The sequence below is a fragment of the Nansenia antarctica genome (assembly GCF_963989245.1).
Source record: "Nansenia antarctica genome assembly, contig: SCAFFOLD_188, whole genome shotgun sequence".
NCBI lineage: Eukaryota > Metazoa > Chordata > Actinopteri > Argentiniformes > Microstomatidae > Nansenia > Nansenia antarctica.
In genome coordinates, this window is record NW_027663321.1 from 29,929 (window position 1) to 42,500 (window position 12,572).

The 12,572-nt window shown below is 44.8% G+C and overlaps 1 protein-coding gene across 2 annotated transcripts; it reads right to left on the reverse strand.

The window, feature by feature from the left end:
• Window positions 1-224: 224 nt before the first annotated feature.
• Window positions 225-11,490, reverse strand: LOC308175141 (high mobility group protein B1-like). 2 transcript variants are annotated; one of them, XM_080550862.1, is made up of 6 exons: window positions 11,395-11,490; window positions 10,037-10,212; window positions 4,910-5,061; window positions 3,467-3,525; window positions 1,072-1,187; window positions 225-645 (listed from the first exon to the last, which is right to left on the reverse strand). In XM_080550862.1, exons 2-6 carry the CDS (start codon window positions 10,196-10,198, stop codon window positions 511-513), a joined length of 624 nt encoding a protein of 207 aa, XP_080406988.1. In that variant the 5' UTR covers window positions 10,199-10,212; window positions 11,395-11,490; the 3' UTR covers window positions 225-510. The 2 variants fall into 2 exon arrangements, with proteins under 2 accessions (XP_080406988.1, XP_080406989.1); XM_080550863.1 differs by having other exon boundaries at window positions 10,037-10,191; window positions 11,395-11,488.
• Between the last annotated feature and the right edge of the window lie 1,082 nt (window positions 11,491-12,572).

A 12,572-nucleotide genomic window follows, 5' to 3' on the forward strand; every position in this document is an offset into this window, starting at 1 on the left:
GTTAGCGTCTCAGAGCCTTCAGTAGCGGAGGATGACTGGCAGGGCACTGCACGTGTTAACAAGATGAACTGAAAGGCAAATACACACACACGCACACACACACACACACACACACACACACACACACACACACCTGGGGGGTGGTTATCACAGAGCAGGGTCAGTGAGCCAGCTGGCACCACCTGCAGGTCTCTCTGGGTGGTGCAGAGTTAGCTGGCTAGTAGCTGGCTAGTTAGTTAGCTGGCTAGTTAGCTGGCGAGTAGCTGGCTAGTTAGCTGGCTAGTAGCTGGCTAGTTAGCTGGCTAGTTAGCTGGCTAGTTAGCTGGCTAGTTAGCTGGCTAGTAGCTGGCTAGTTAGCTGGCTAGTTAGCTGGCTAGTTAGCTGGCTAGCTCATCGTTGCTCTCTGAAACCCTCCCGCTGTTCTTTAAGTATTACCCCAAGAATTCAACAGGCCGCAACACACACACACACACACACACACTCTCTCTCTCTCTCTCTCTCTCTCTCTCGCTACTCGTCATCGTCATCTTCATCATCGTCGTCCTCCATGTCGTCCTCGTCATCGTCGCCCGTGGCTCCCTGGGTGGAGCCTGTCGCCCCCTGACTCCTCATGCTGGAGGCCCCGGAGCGGTACGCCGCCATGTCCTACACAGACACACACACACACACACACACACACACACACACAGACACAGACACACAGACACACAGAGACACAGAGACACAGAGACACACACACACACACAGTTAACAAAATGTGTCGCTGGCTAGTGTTGGGATCAACCAGGCGCAAAACAGAAATACGTGAAATCTTCAAACTATTTCTGACCTACAAGTCATATTTTTTTATCTTTTTTTTACTGGAAGCTGTGAACTACCCACTCGTTATTTTTCCAAACAGTTTTACGTTAATTAAATAAGTATAAATCTATCAGCAGAATAGGCTAGCTTCTCATGCATCAGCAGCCTATAAGGTGTCCAGTCTTATAACGGGTGATCCAGGCCTCGTGCCTGGATAGGACTGGTTCTATAATGGGTAGACTGTGTGTGTGTGTGTGTGTGTGTGTGTACCTTGTCGTATTTCTCTCTGAGTTTCAGGGCCTTCTCCTCGTAGGGCAGCTTCTCTGACGGGCCCAGCTTCGACCACATCTCCCCCAGCTTCTTAGCACACTCCCCTATGGACAGACCTGCTCAAACACACACACACACACACACACACACACACACACACACACACACAGTTAATATATGGACCACATCTCCCCCAGCTTCTTAGCACACTCCCCTATGGACAGAGCTATGGACAGAGCTATGGACAGAGCTATGGACAGACCTATGGACAGACCTATGGACAGAGCTATGGACAGACCTATGGACAGACCTATGGACAGACCTATGGACAGAGCTATGGACAGAGCTATGGACAGAGCTATGGACAGAGCTATGGACAGAGCTATGGACAGACCTATGGACAGAGCTATGGACAGAGCTATGGACAGACCTATGGACAGAGCTATGGACAGACCTATGGACAGACCTATGGACAGACCTATGGACAGACCTATGGACAGAGCTATGGACAGACCTATGGACAGAGCTATGGACAGAGCTATGGACAGAGCTATGGACAGAGCTATGGACAGACCTAACCTATGGACAGAGCTATGGACAGAGCTATAGACAGAGCTATAGACAGAGCTATGGACAGACCTATGGACAGACCTATGGACAGAGCTATGGACAGAGCTATGGACAGAGCTATGGACAGAGCTATGGACAGAGCTATGGACAGAGCTATGGACAGAGCTATGGACAGACCTATGGACAGACCTATGGACAGACCTATGGACAGAGCTATGGACAGAGCTATGGACAGAGCTATGGACAGAGCTATGGACAGACCTATGGACAGAGCTATGGACAGACCTATGGACAGAGCTATGGACAGACCTATGGACAGACCTATGGACAGAGCTATGGACAGAGCTATGGACAGAGCTATGGACAGAGCTATGGACAGAGCTATGGACAGACCTATGGACAGAGCTATGGACAGAGCTATGGACAGAGCTATGGACAGAGCTATGGACAGACCTATGGACAGACCTATGGACAGACCTATGGACAGAGCTATGGACAGAGCTATGGACAGACCTATGGACAGAGCTATGGACAGAGCTATGGACAGAGCTATGGACAGAGCTATGGACAGACCTAACCTATGGACAGAGCTATGGACAGAGCTATGGACAGAGCTATAGACAGAGCTATAGACAGAGCTATGGACAGACCTATGGACAGACCTATGGACAGAGCTATGGACAGAGCTATGGACAGAGCTATGGACAGACCTATGGACAGACCTATGGACAGAGCTATGGACAGAGCTATGGACAGAGCTATGGACAGAGCTATGGACAGACCTATGGACAGAGCTATGGACAGACCTATGGACAGAGCTATGGACAGAGCTATGGACAGACCTATGGACAGACCTATGGACAGAGCTATGGACAGAGCTATGGACAGAGCTATGGACAGAGCTATGGACAGACCTATGGACAGAGCTATGGACAGAGCTATGGACAGAGCTATGGACAGACCTATGGACAGAGCTATGGACAGACCTATGGACAGAGCTATGGACAGACCTATGGACAGAGCTATGGACAGAGCTATGGACAGAGCTATGGACAGACCTATGGACAGACCTATGGACAGAGCTATGGACAGAGCTATGGACAGAGCTATGGACAGAGCTCTGGACAGACCTATGGACAGACCTATGGACAGAGCTATGGACAGACCTATGGACAGACCTATGGACAGAGCTATGGACAGACCTATGGACAGAGCTATGGACAGACCTATGGACAGAGCTATGGACAGACCTATGGACAGACCTATGGACAGACCTATGGACAGAGCTATGGACAGACCTATGGACAGAGCTATGGACAGAGCTCTGGACAGACCTATGGACAGACCTATGGACAGACCTATGGACAGAGCTATGGACAGACCTATGGACAGACCTATGGACAGAGCTATGGACAGACCTATGGACAGAGCTATGGACAGAGCTATGGACAGACCTATGGACAGAGCTATGGACAGACCTATGGACAGACCTATGGACAGAGCTATGGACAGAGCTAACCTATGTACAATATACCGTACCAGTCATATTCTGGAATGTGTCTGAATGTTAAAGTACCATAAGTTTAAGCAGAATAAACTAAAGTAACAGTTGTTTTTCTCCTTACACACAAAAACACCCCAAAACCTACCATGTTCATACCCAACCCTGGACCAACTGAACCCTGCACCCCTAACACACACACACACACCCTCATACACAGAATATTTCACTCATACACACACACACACACACACACACACACACACACACACACCCTCATACACCCACACCCTCATACACACACACACACCACCCCCCCCTCACCTGGGATTTCCTGCTTCACTGTGGGACGGAACTCAGCGTTGAAGACGAAGAAGGCAGACCTGGAAGACAACACAGTTAGGGCGAGGCGCTGGGGTGTGTGTATAGAGTGTGTGTGTGTGTGTATAGAGTGTGTGTGTGTGTGTCTTACAGGGGGTCTCTTGGGGGCGTTGGGGTGTGTATGTAGTGTGTGTGTCAGGGTTTCCGTTAACCGGTAATTACCGGTCTTTGTCCGGTAAAATTTGTTGAAGTCCGACAAATTTAAAACTCTTCGGTCATTATGTCCGGTGAAAATAATTCCCTCTTAAAACCCTTCTGCGCCGAAATGTACCTCCGCCGGCACAAATCCGCACACAACATTGTAATTACCGTAATTTCTAAACGGTTTGTGCTATCGAAAAAATTCCAACTGTCCCTGAAAGCTGAGATGTTGCACTTCAACCAACATATAGGGCCGGTTTCACAGACAAGGCTTAAGCCTAGTCCTGGACTAAATCACACTTTCAATGTAAAATCTCCATTGAAGATGCTTTTTAGTCCAGGATTAGGCTTAAGCCTTGTCTGTGAAACTGGCCCATAGGGTATTACGGTAAAATGTGACGTGACGACATTCTCAGAGTCAGTTTACTCACAGTGAAGGCGGAGGAGGAGTTGTACTCCCGAGTCCGATTAAGTATGATTTGACAGGCAGTTAAACTAAATGCCTTCCCAACCAGCGAGACCTGGTTATAGAAATGACATTGTTTTATTGATAAAAAGGGTAAAACTGGAAAGAGAAAATAGAAAACTCACATTAATCCCAAACAATTTAACAGACTTCAGTTAACGTAATGTGGAGTCCGTTCATTGATCGATGCTGTCTGTTCAGTTCCCAGTGAGGCGCGCGTTCAGCGCTGGACATAATGGCATAGCGCGCATGCGAATCATGTTATATTATTATATATTATATAGCTCGCATCTAATTGTATCGGATGAGAAAGACATTAAACGGCATATAATAATAATAATAATAATAATTCATTAGATTTATATAGCGCTTTTCCGAGGCTCAAAGAGTTACACAACAGTAATCACCGCGACAAACAGCTATATTATATTTTAATATGATGACCGGAATATCTCACGTTTGTCCGGTAAATTGAAATCTTCCCGGACACGTTGACCGGCACAATTTTTTTCTAACGGAAACCCTGGTGTGTGTGTATAGTGTGTGTGTATAGTATATATAGTGTGTGTGTATCTTACGGGGGTCTCTTTGGGGCGTTGGGGTGTGTATAGAGTGTGTAGTGTGTGTGTATAGTGTATATAGTGTGTGTGTGTGTGTATAGTGTGTGTATAGTGTATATATTGTGTATAGTGTATATAGTGTGTGTGTATCTTACAGGGGTCTCTTGGGTGCGTATATAGTGTGTATAGTGTGTGTGTAGTGTATAGTGTGTATCTTACGGGGGTCTCTTTGGGGCGTTGGGGTCTTTGAACTTCTTGCCGGCTCTCTTGCTGCCCTTGGGGGGGATGTAGGTCTTCATCTCTCTGTTGTAGCGAACCTTGTCTGCCATCGCCATGTCCTCAAACCTCTTCTTATCAGGAGGGGACAGGGCCTAGGGGGAGACCAGGGTTAGGACCAGGGTTAGACCAGGGTTAGACCAGGGATAGACCAGGGTTAGACCAGGGATAGACCAGGGTTAGGACCAGGGATAGACCAGGGTTAGGACCAGGGATAGGACCAGGGATAGGACCAGGGTTAGACCAGGGTTAGACCAGGGATAGACCAGGGATAGGACCAGGGTTAGACCAGGGTTAGGACCAGGGTTAGGACCAGGGTTAGGACCAGGGTTAGGACCAGGGTTAGGACCAGGGATAGGACCAGGGATAGACCAGGGATAGACCAGGGCTAGAAGGGGGACAGACTCTATGTTAGGGCGTTCACACCGGCAAAGAACCAAGTCTGGAACCGGACGGAGCGTTCAGACCGAAACTCAATTGGTTCGGAGCCTGAAAAGTTGGTTCGCAGCGGGAACCAGAAAATAGAACAGTCACGTTGTCAGTGGGTGTGTCATATTCTAGGCTGCAGAGACCAGCAAGAAGGAAGTAGACAAAATGTAATCTAATCTAAATCTAATCATTAGTGATCAAAAACAATATCAAAAGTTTCGTTATTCTCTCTATCTTCCTCACATGCTCAGCAAACACACACACACACACGCGAACGCGATTTCGTAAGCCATTTCTATTCCAGTAACGGAGCAGCTGATTAGTAAAAGAACGCATATAGAAAGTGTATTTTGTTTTGTTTTTATAGAAAATTGTGTTTATTTTAGATACTGTAGTGGAAGATATTATCCTCTTTTCCAGTGAAGTAGCTGCCATCTAGTTGTGACATTTTTGTTTATCCCGCCCCTTCATCACCCAGCGTTGATGACGCGGATGGTTCTGGTTACACTGGTGTGAACGCGGGCTCGTTCGCCAGACAGCACCAACTTTCGGAGGTTCTCGAACGCGAACCGGCACGGTTCTTTGCCGGTGTGAAAGCCCTATGTGTTGTGTTGTCTAGATGCTGTTACATAAGGAATCTCCGCTTTGTCCCTGTTAGTACCAGTTCATACCAGTGTAACCAGAACCAGCAGGGTTCATACCAGTGTAACCAGAACCATCAGGGTTCATACCAGTGTAACCAGAACCATCAGGGTTCATACCAATGTAACCAGAACCATCAGGGTTCATACCAGTGCAACCAGAACCATCAGGGTTCATACTAGGGGTGTAACGGATCACCTAACTCACGGATCGGATCGTGTCACGGTTTTTGAGTCACGGATCGGATCATTTTTCGGATCAACACAAAACATTTTAGTTTTTATAAAAACTGCTTTTTCCTTGAATTCTGTAAAAACACCACTTTTACTATGTGACAAAAACCAACAACATTCAAGATGTCAAAACTGGTAATATATATATATATATACATACATATATATATAATATATATATAACATATTCTACACTCAAACATTACATAATTATACTGAAATACACTCAATTTAAATGATAGGAGAGAGGGAGGAGGCGCCTGGTTGCAGCAGTGAATCACTGGGCTCTTCAAAGCAGATGAATAAACATGTTTTATGCCACTTTTAACTAAATAATAAAGTGAACCCTTATTTTGAACATGGTATGAAAAAAATGCCTACATTATCAGAAGTTGTCGAGCTACCTTTTTCGTGCCTCCCGTCATAGTTGACAGAGAAGCCAAAGTGCTCCCATACATGGGATTTAAATGACGAGGGAGGCATTTCGAGTTCTTCTCCGCCGAACAACGTAACATGATACACTTGGGCCGCGTTCGTAAATTCGCTTTGAGAGCGCCGGAGCGCACACTGAGTCCGACGTCATAAAGGGACCAAGTTATTTGATTGGACGAGGCGTTCCTTGAACGCTGATCAGATTCCAGAGCGGATTTACGAACGCAGCCTTGTTGTTGTGGATTCCCAGCTTCACGTGTAGTGAGCAAACAACGGATTCTTTTTCTTTCGCATTATCAACCTATCATTGCGCTTTAGAGTAAAACAAAGCCCGCAACTGTCGCGTCTATCTTTTCATGGCAACTCTACATTGTGATTTACAAGAGATATTAAGTAAGATATTAAGTAATATTATTACTTGTTAACAGTGATACAGTATATAGGTTTGCTTCTCTGTCCACTTTATCCAAGCTAGACCCCCTGTATCATTCGGTTCTAAGATACATCACCAATAGTGCCTTCAGGACCCATCACTGTACACTGTATAGTCTGGTTGGATGGCCATCTCTTTCTGTCAGAAGGCTCCAACACTGGTACACTCGTGTTTAAAATCATCTCTGGCTTCTTACCGAATTATCTGGGCCTGAAGTTCATCCCTATACCGAGTGGCTCGGGTCTCAGGTCTCGTAGATGGCTACAATACAAGGTGCCACTTATCATGAACAATGTTGGAAGGGCAAGCTTGTCTTATTATGGCCCTTGGTCTTGGAATGACCTACAGACTACTTTTAAATTAGAGGCCCTTATTTCCATAAGTATCTTCAAGCGTAGATTAAAGGATGTGGTCACCGCTCGCTGTACCTGCTTTGGTTAGACTTCTCAATGTTTTAATCACCTTGTAAATACCCCTACCATTGTTTGTTTATTGTATTGTTGCCACTGTCTTATGTCCTGTCTTGTTATCTGAACTGTTTTTTAAGCTACTATTTTGACCCTGTCTTGGCCAGGTCTCTCTTGTAAAAGAGGTTTTAATCTCAATGTGACTTCCTGGTAAAATAAAGGTATTTTTTATTTATTTTTTTAATAAATGCAATTGATCCGCGGTACACACGCGTTCCGAACCGTGGAGGGCGATCCGTTACACCCCTAGTTCATACCAGTGTAACCAGAACCATCAGGGTTCATACCAGTGTAACCAGAACCATCAGGGTTCATACCAGTGTAACCAGAACCATCAGGGTTCATACCAGTGTAACCAGAACCATCAGGGTTCATACCAGTATAACCAGAACCATCAGGGTTCATACCAGTGTAACCAGAACCATCAGGGTTCATACCAGTGTAACCAGAACCATCAGGGTTCATACCAGTGTAACCAGAACCATCAGGGTTCATACCAGTGTAACCAGAACCATCAGGGTTCATACCAGTGTAACCAGAACCATCAGGGTTCATACCAGTGTAACCAGAACCATCAGGGTTCATACCAGTATCCAGTATCTGAAATAAACACTGTTTTCCATGAAACAAAACAAAAGACACTTTCTACTACGCGTTCTCTTACAGATGCTGCTTTACTGGAATAGAGAGATGGCTTACGAAGTTCGCGTTCGCGTGTGTGTGTGTGTTTGCTGAGCATGTGAGGAAGATAGAGAGAATGACAAAACTTTTGAGTTAGGGTTAGAGTTGAAAATGTATTTTAAAATATTTAATTATTTCCAGGTCGAGTCGGGGCTGGGGCGGAGTGGTGACATTTCGCGCGAAGCGATTCTCCATCTCTCACACACACCCACACACCCAGAGTAGTAGTAGCAGCAGTAGTAGCAGTAGTAGTAGTAGTAGCAGTAGTAGTAGTAGTAGTAGTAGTAGTAGTAGTAGTAGTAGTAGTAGTAGTAGTAGTAGTAGTAGTATAGTAGTAGTAGTATAGTAGTAGTAGCAGTAGCAGTAGTAGTAGTAATAGTAGTAGTAGTAGTAGCAGTAGTAGTAGTAGTAGTAGTAGCAGTAGTAGTAGTAGCAGTAGTAGTAGTAGTAGTAGTAGTTAGGGATGCACGATATGCATTTTTTCCAACCGATACCGATGTTTACCCGCTTCTCGTGGCCGATAACCGATATGAGAACCGATATGAGAACAGATATAATTTCATAGTTGATAACCTGTAGTTCATGCACACCTGTAGTGAGGCTATGTAGTGAGCAAAGATTGATGATTTAATATTCCATAGTGATCTCACTAAATCTAACTTACATCACTATTGTTAACACAACAAAGAGAACACTTCTGACTCTTCAAATGTTCATTTATCATTTCCTCTAACAAACAGAATCTGTTATAGACAGTGCACAATGCTTTTTTTAGCCAAGATCTGGCCTCCTTTTATGAAAACAAAAAAGGCTCACCTACGAGTAATTAGATCAAAAAAGTGTCAAAAATAAAGTGCATCCCTGTAAATTGAAAATGCATAAATAAAATATCAAAAAATAAATAAAGTGCATCAGTCAATACAAAAATAAAGACTTTTAAAGAACCAAAAGTTTTATAGAACTTTTACAGAAACTAGTGCCAAATGGCTGCTTAGTCTGCAGATAAACAGAATGACACAAGGCACATAGTAGGCTACACTAGTATGCTTAATAAAGCAACTGAAAAGGGCTATGCTACTTTTAGTGCATGAGGATGAGGTAGGTTGTGATAAAGCCCATCAAACGTTTTGCATAAGAATTCAAAATAAATTGCACTGACATGGAAAAACAAAAAGTGCATGTTTTCCTTGTAAACAACTTGTCTTGTATAGCCTACATTCACATTCTCACCTAAATAATAGACACGTTTTCCATTGGTGTTCCCTAATATACAAACTGAATACAATTCAAATGCGTGTTCAATAGGCACCGCGGCTAGGCTACCTTCTGCTTGATATTCCTTCCATACAGCGTGCTTGCAATGGTGAATCTTAAGGTGACTTATGAGATTCGTTGTGTTGTAACTCGTAGACCTTTGCCCTCCTCTCCGAACTTTTGTCGAACATGTGTTGCAAATTGCAAACGCACTATCTGCCTCAGAAACTCTGCAGAATGTCAGACACACCGGGGAAGCTCTCATGTTTCGCTCTCGTCTCGTCTATACACTGCGTGCCTGTACGCAGGCGCAGCATCATGAGCGCGGAAACAGAAATATTTCCGGCTTCATATTATCGGCTCTATATCGGCTACAATTTAATAAAACCGATAAAAACCGATAAACATTAATTTCCCATTATCGGGCCGATAAATATCGGTGCCGATAATATCGTGCATCCCTAGTAGTAGTAGTAGTAATAGTAGTAGGACAGCTCACCCTCCATCTCTCAGAGCATTTCTTGGAGAACTCAGCGAAGTTGACAGGGATCTCGGGGCTCTTCCTCCGGTGCTCCTCGCGGCAGGTCTGCACGAAGTAGGCGTACGCCGACATACGACCCTTAGGCTTGTTCACGTCCTTCCCCATGGCCTGGCCTTTCATTATCCAACAGTCGACAACATTCAGAAAAAAATATTTAAATAAATTATTATTATATAATGATATAATATATATATAATTTATAATAATATAATATACACATGTATATATAGTATACATATATATAATTTATAATAATATAATAATATAATATACATGTATATATACAGTGGGTTCGGAAAGTATTCAGACCCAAATCTTTCACTCTGTCATATTGCAGCCATTTGCTAAAATCAATTAATTTAATTTTTTTCCTCGTTCATGCACACACAGCACCCAATATTGTCAGAAAAACACAGACTTGTAGACATTTTTGCAGATTTATTACAAAATAAACACTGAAATATCACATAGACAACCCTGTTAGCCACCTAGCATGCTACATAGACAACCCTGTTAGCCACCTAGCATGCTACATAGACAACCCTGTTAGCCACCTAGCATGCTACATAGACAACCCTGTTAGCCACCTAGCATGCTACATAGACAATAGGCCGCGTTCGTAAATTCGCCTGAGCGACACACACTGGGTTCAACGTCATAAAGGGACCCAAGTAATCTGATTGGACGAGAGGCAGTCACGTGGCCGCCAGGGTTAGACCAGGGCGCTCTAGCAGCGAACACAGACAATAGTAATCTGATTGGACGAGAGGCAGAGGGGGTCACGTGGCCTCTAGCAGCGCTCAGGCAGCGATAGTAATCTGATTGGACGAGAGGCAGAGGGGGTCACGTGGCCTCTCGCAGCGCTCAGGCAGCGAACACAGACAATAGGCCAGCCGCCATTTGCTTCTTCCCGCTCAAAGCAGCGCAGCGCAGAGCTCGAGCCCCTCCCCCAGCAGCGCTGCTAGCCTCTGCTAGCTAACCCTCTGTGTCCCAACACAGCCTGCTGCTAGCTAGCTGCCTCGCTACACTGTGAACACGTAGTAACATAACATAATAACGTCATATGTTGTACATAATATAATATAACGCAGCACATGTACACACAGCAGCGGGTTAACAGCGGTTAGGCGAGGCTGTGAGGTAACACTGTGTGAGTGACGGAAGCTAACAAAGCTAACGCGGCTAGCTCACAGCAACACTGCAACACAACGAACACACCGTCGGAGATGGAAAACGGCTTTTAAAAATCAGCTCAGAATGAAACCAACGCTGCTTCCTGTTATCTCCTAGCTAAGTGTTCTCATGCACACACTTACTGTCTCCTCAGACGGATGTAACAGGCGAGGTGCTTTAGGCTTAACACGGCTTTAACCAGGCTTCAGCGGAGGAGCGGTGGCTTGTTGTGGTGGGTTAGCAGGCGGCTATGCTAGCGGTACCAGAGACCCGCCCCCCCCCAGCCCTGCCAAGCCCTCATTGGTCGTTCGGACGCAGGGGAGCGGAGATACTCGTATCTGATTGGCGCCCCTCGTTGGTCATTCAAGACTAAAAGGGGGGCGGGAGATACTCGTATCTGATTGGCGGCCCTCGTTGGTCATTCAGACGAAAAGGGGGGCGGAGATACTCGTATCTGATTGGCGGCCTCGTTGGTCATTCAGACGAAAGGGGGGCGGGAGATACTCTTATCTGATTGGCGGCCCTCGTTGGTCATTCAGACGAAAAGGGGGGCGGAGATACTCGTATCTGATTGGCGGCCCTCGTTGGTCATTCAGACGAAAGGGGGGCGGGAGATACTCTTATCTGATTGGCGGCCTCGTTGGTCATTCAGACGAAAGGGGGGCGGAGATACTCGTAGCTGATTGGCGGCCCTCGTTGGTCATTCAGACGAAAGGGGGGCGGGAGATACTCTTATCTGATTGGCGGCCTCGTTGGTCATTCAGACGAAAGGGGGGCGGAGATACTCGTAGCTGATTGGCGGCCCTCGTTGGTCATTCAGACTAAAAGGGGGAAGGAGATACTCGTATAATAAGAATAAGAATAAGAATAACAGCAATAATAATAATAATATATACATATATATATATAATAATATTATAATATATAATATATATGTATATTAATATAATATACATATACAGGTGCTGGTCATATAATTAGAATATCATCAAAAAGTTGATTTATTTCAGTAATTCCATTCAAAAAGTGAAACTTGTATATACATTCATTCCACACAGACTGATATATTTCAAGTGTTTATTGCTTTTAATTTGGATGATTATTACTGACAACTAATGAAAACCCCAAATTCAGAATCTCAGACAATTAGAATATTACTTAAGACCAATACAAAACAAGTTTTTTTTTTTTTTTTAAATGTTGGCCAACTGAAAAGTATGAACATGGAAAGTATGAGCATGTACAGCACTCAATACTTAGTTGGGGCTCCTTTTGCCTGAATTACTGCAGCAATGCGGCGTGGCATGGAGTCCATCAGTCT

What these genes read in the sequence shown, in the direction of transcription:
- LOC308175141 (XM_080550862.1), bottom strand. Translation starts at nt 10,198, where the DNA reads ATGAAAGGCCAGGCCATGGGGAAGGACGTGAACAAGCCTAAGGGTCGT. An exon ending in AACGCCCCAAAGAGACCCCC is followed by an intron (nt 3,526 to 4,909) that starts GTAAGATACACA and finishes GTTGTCTTCCAG; the next exon opens with GTCTGCCTTCTTCGTCTTCA. An exon ending in TCAGAGAGAAATACGACAAG is followed by an intron (nt 646 to 1,071) that starts GTACACACACAC and finishes GTGTCTGTGTAG; the next exon opens with GACATGGCGGCGTACCGCTC.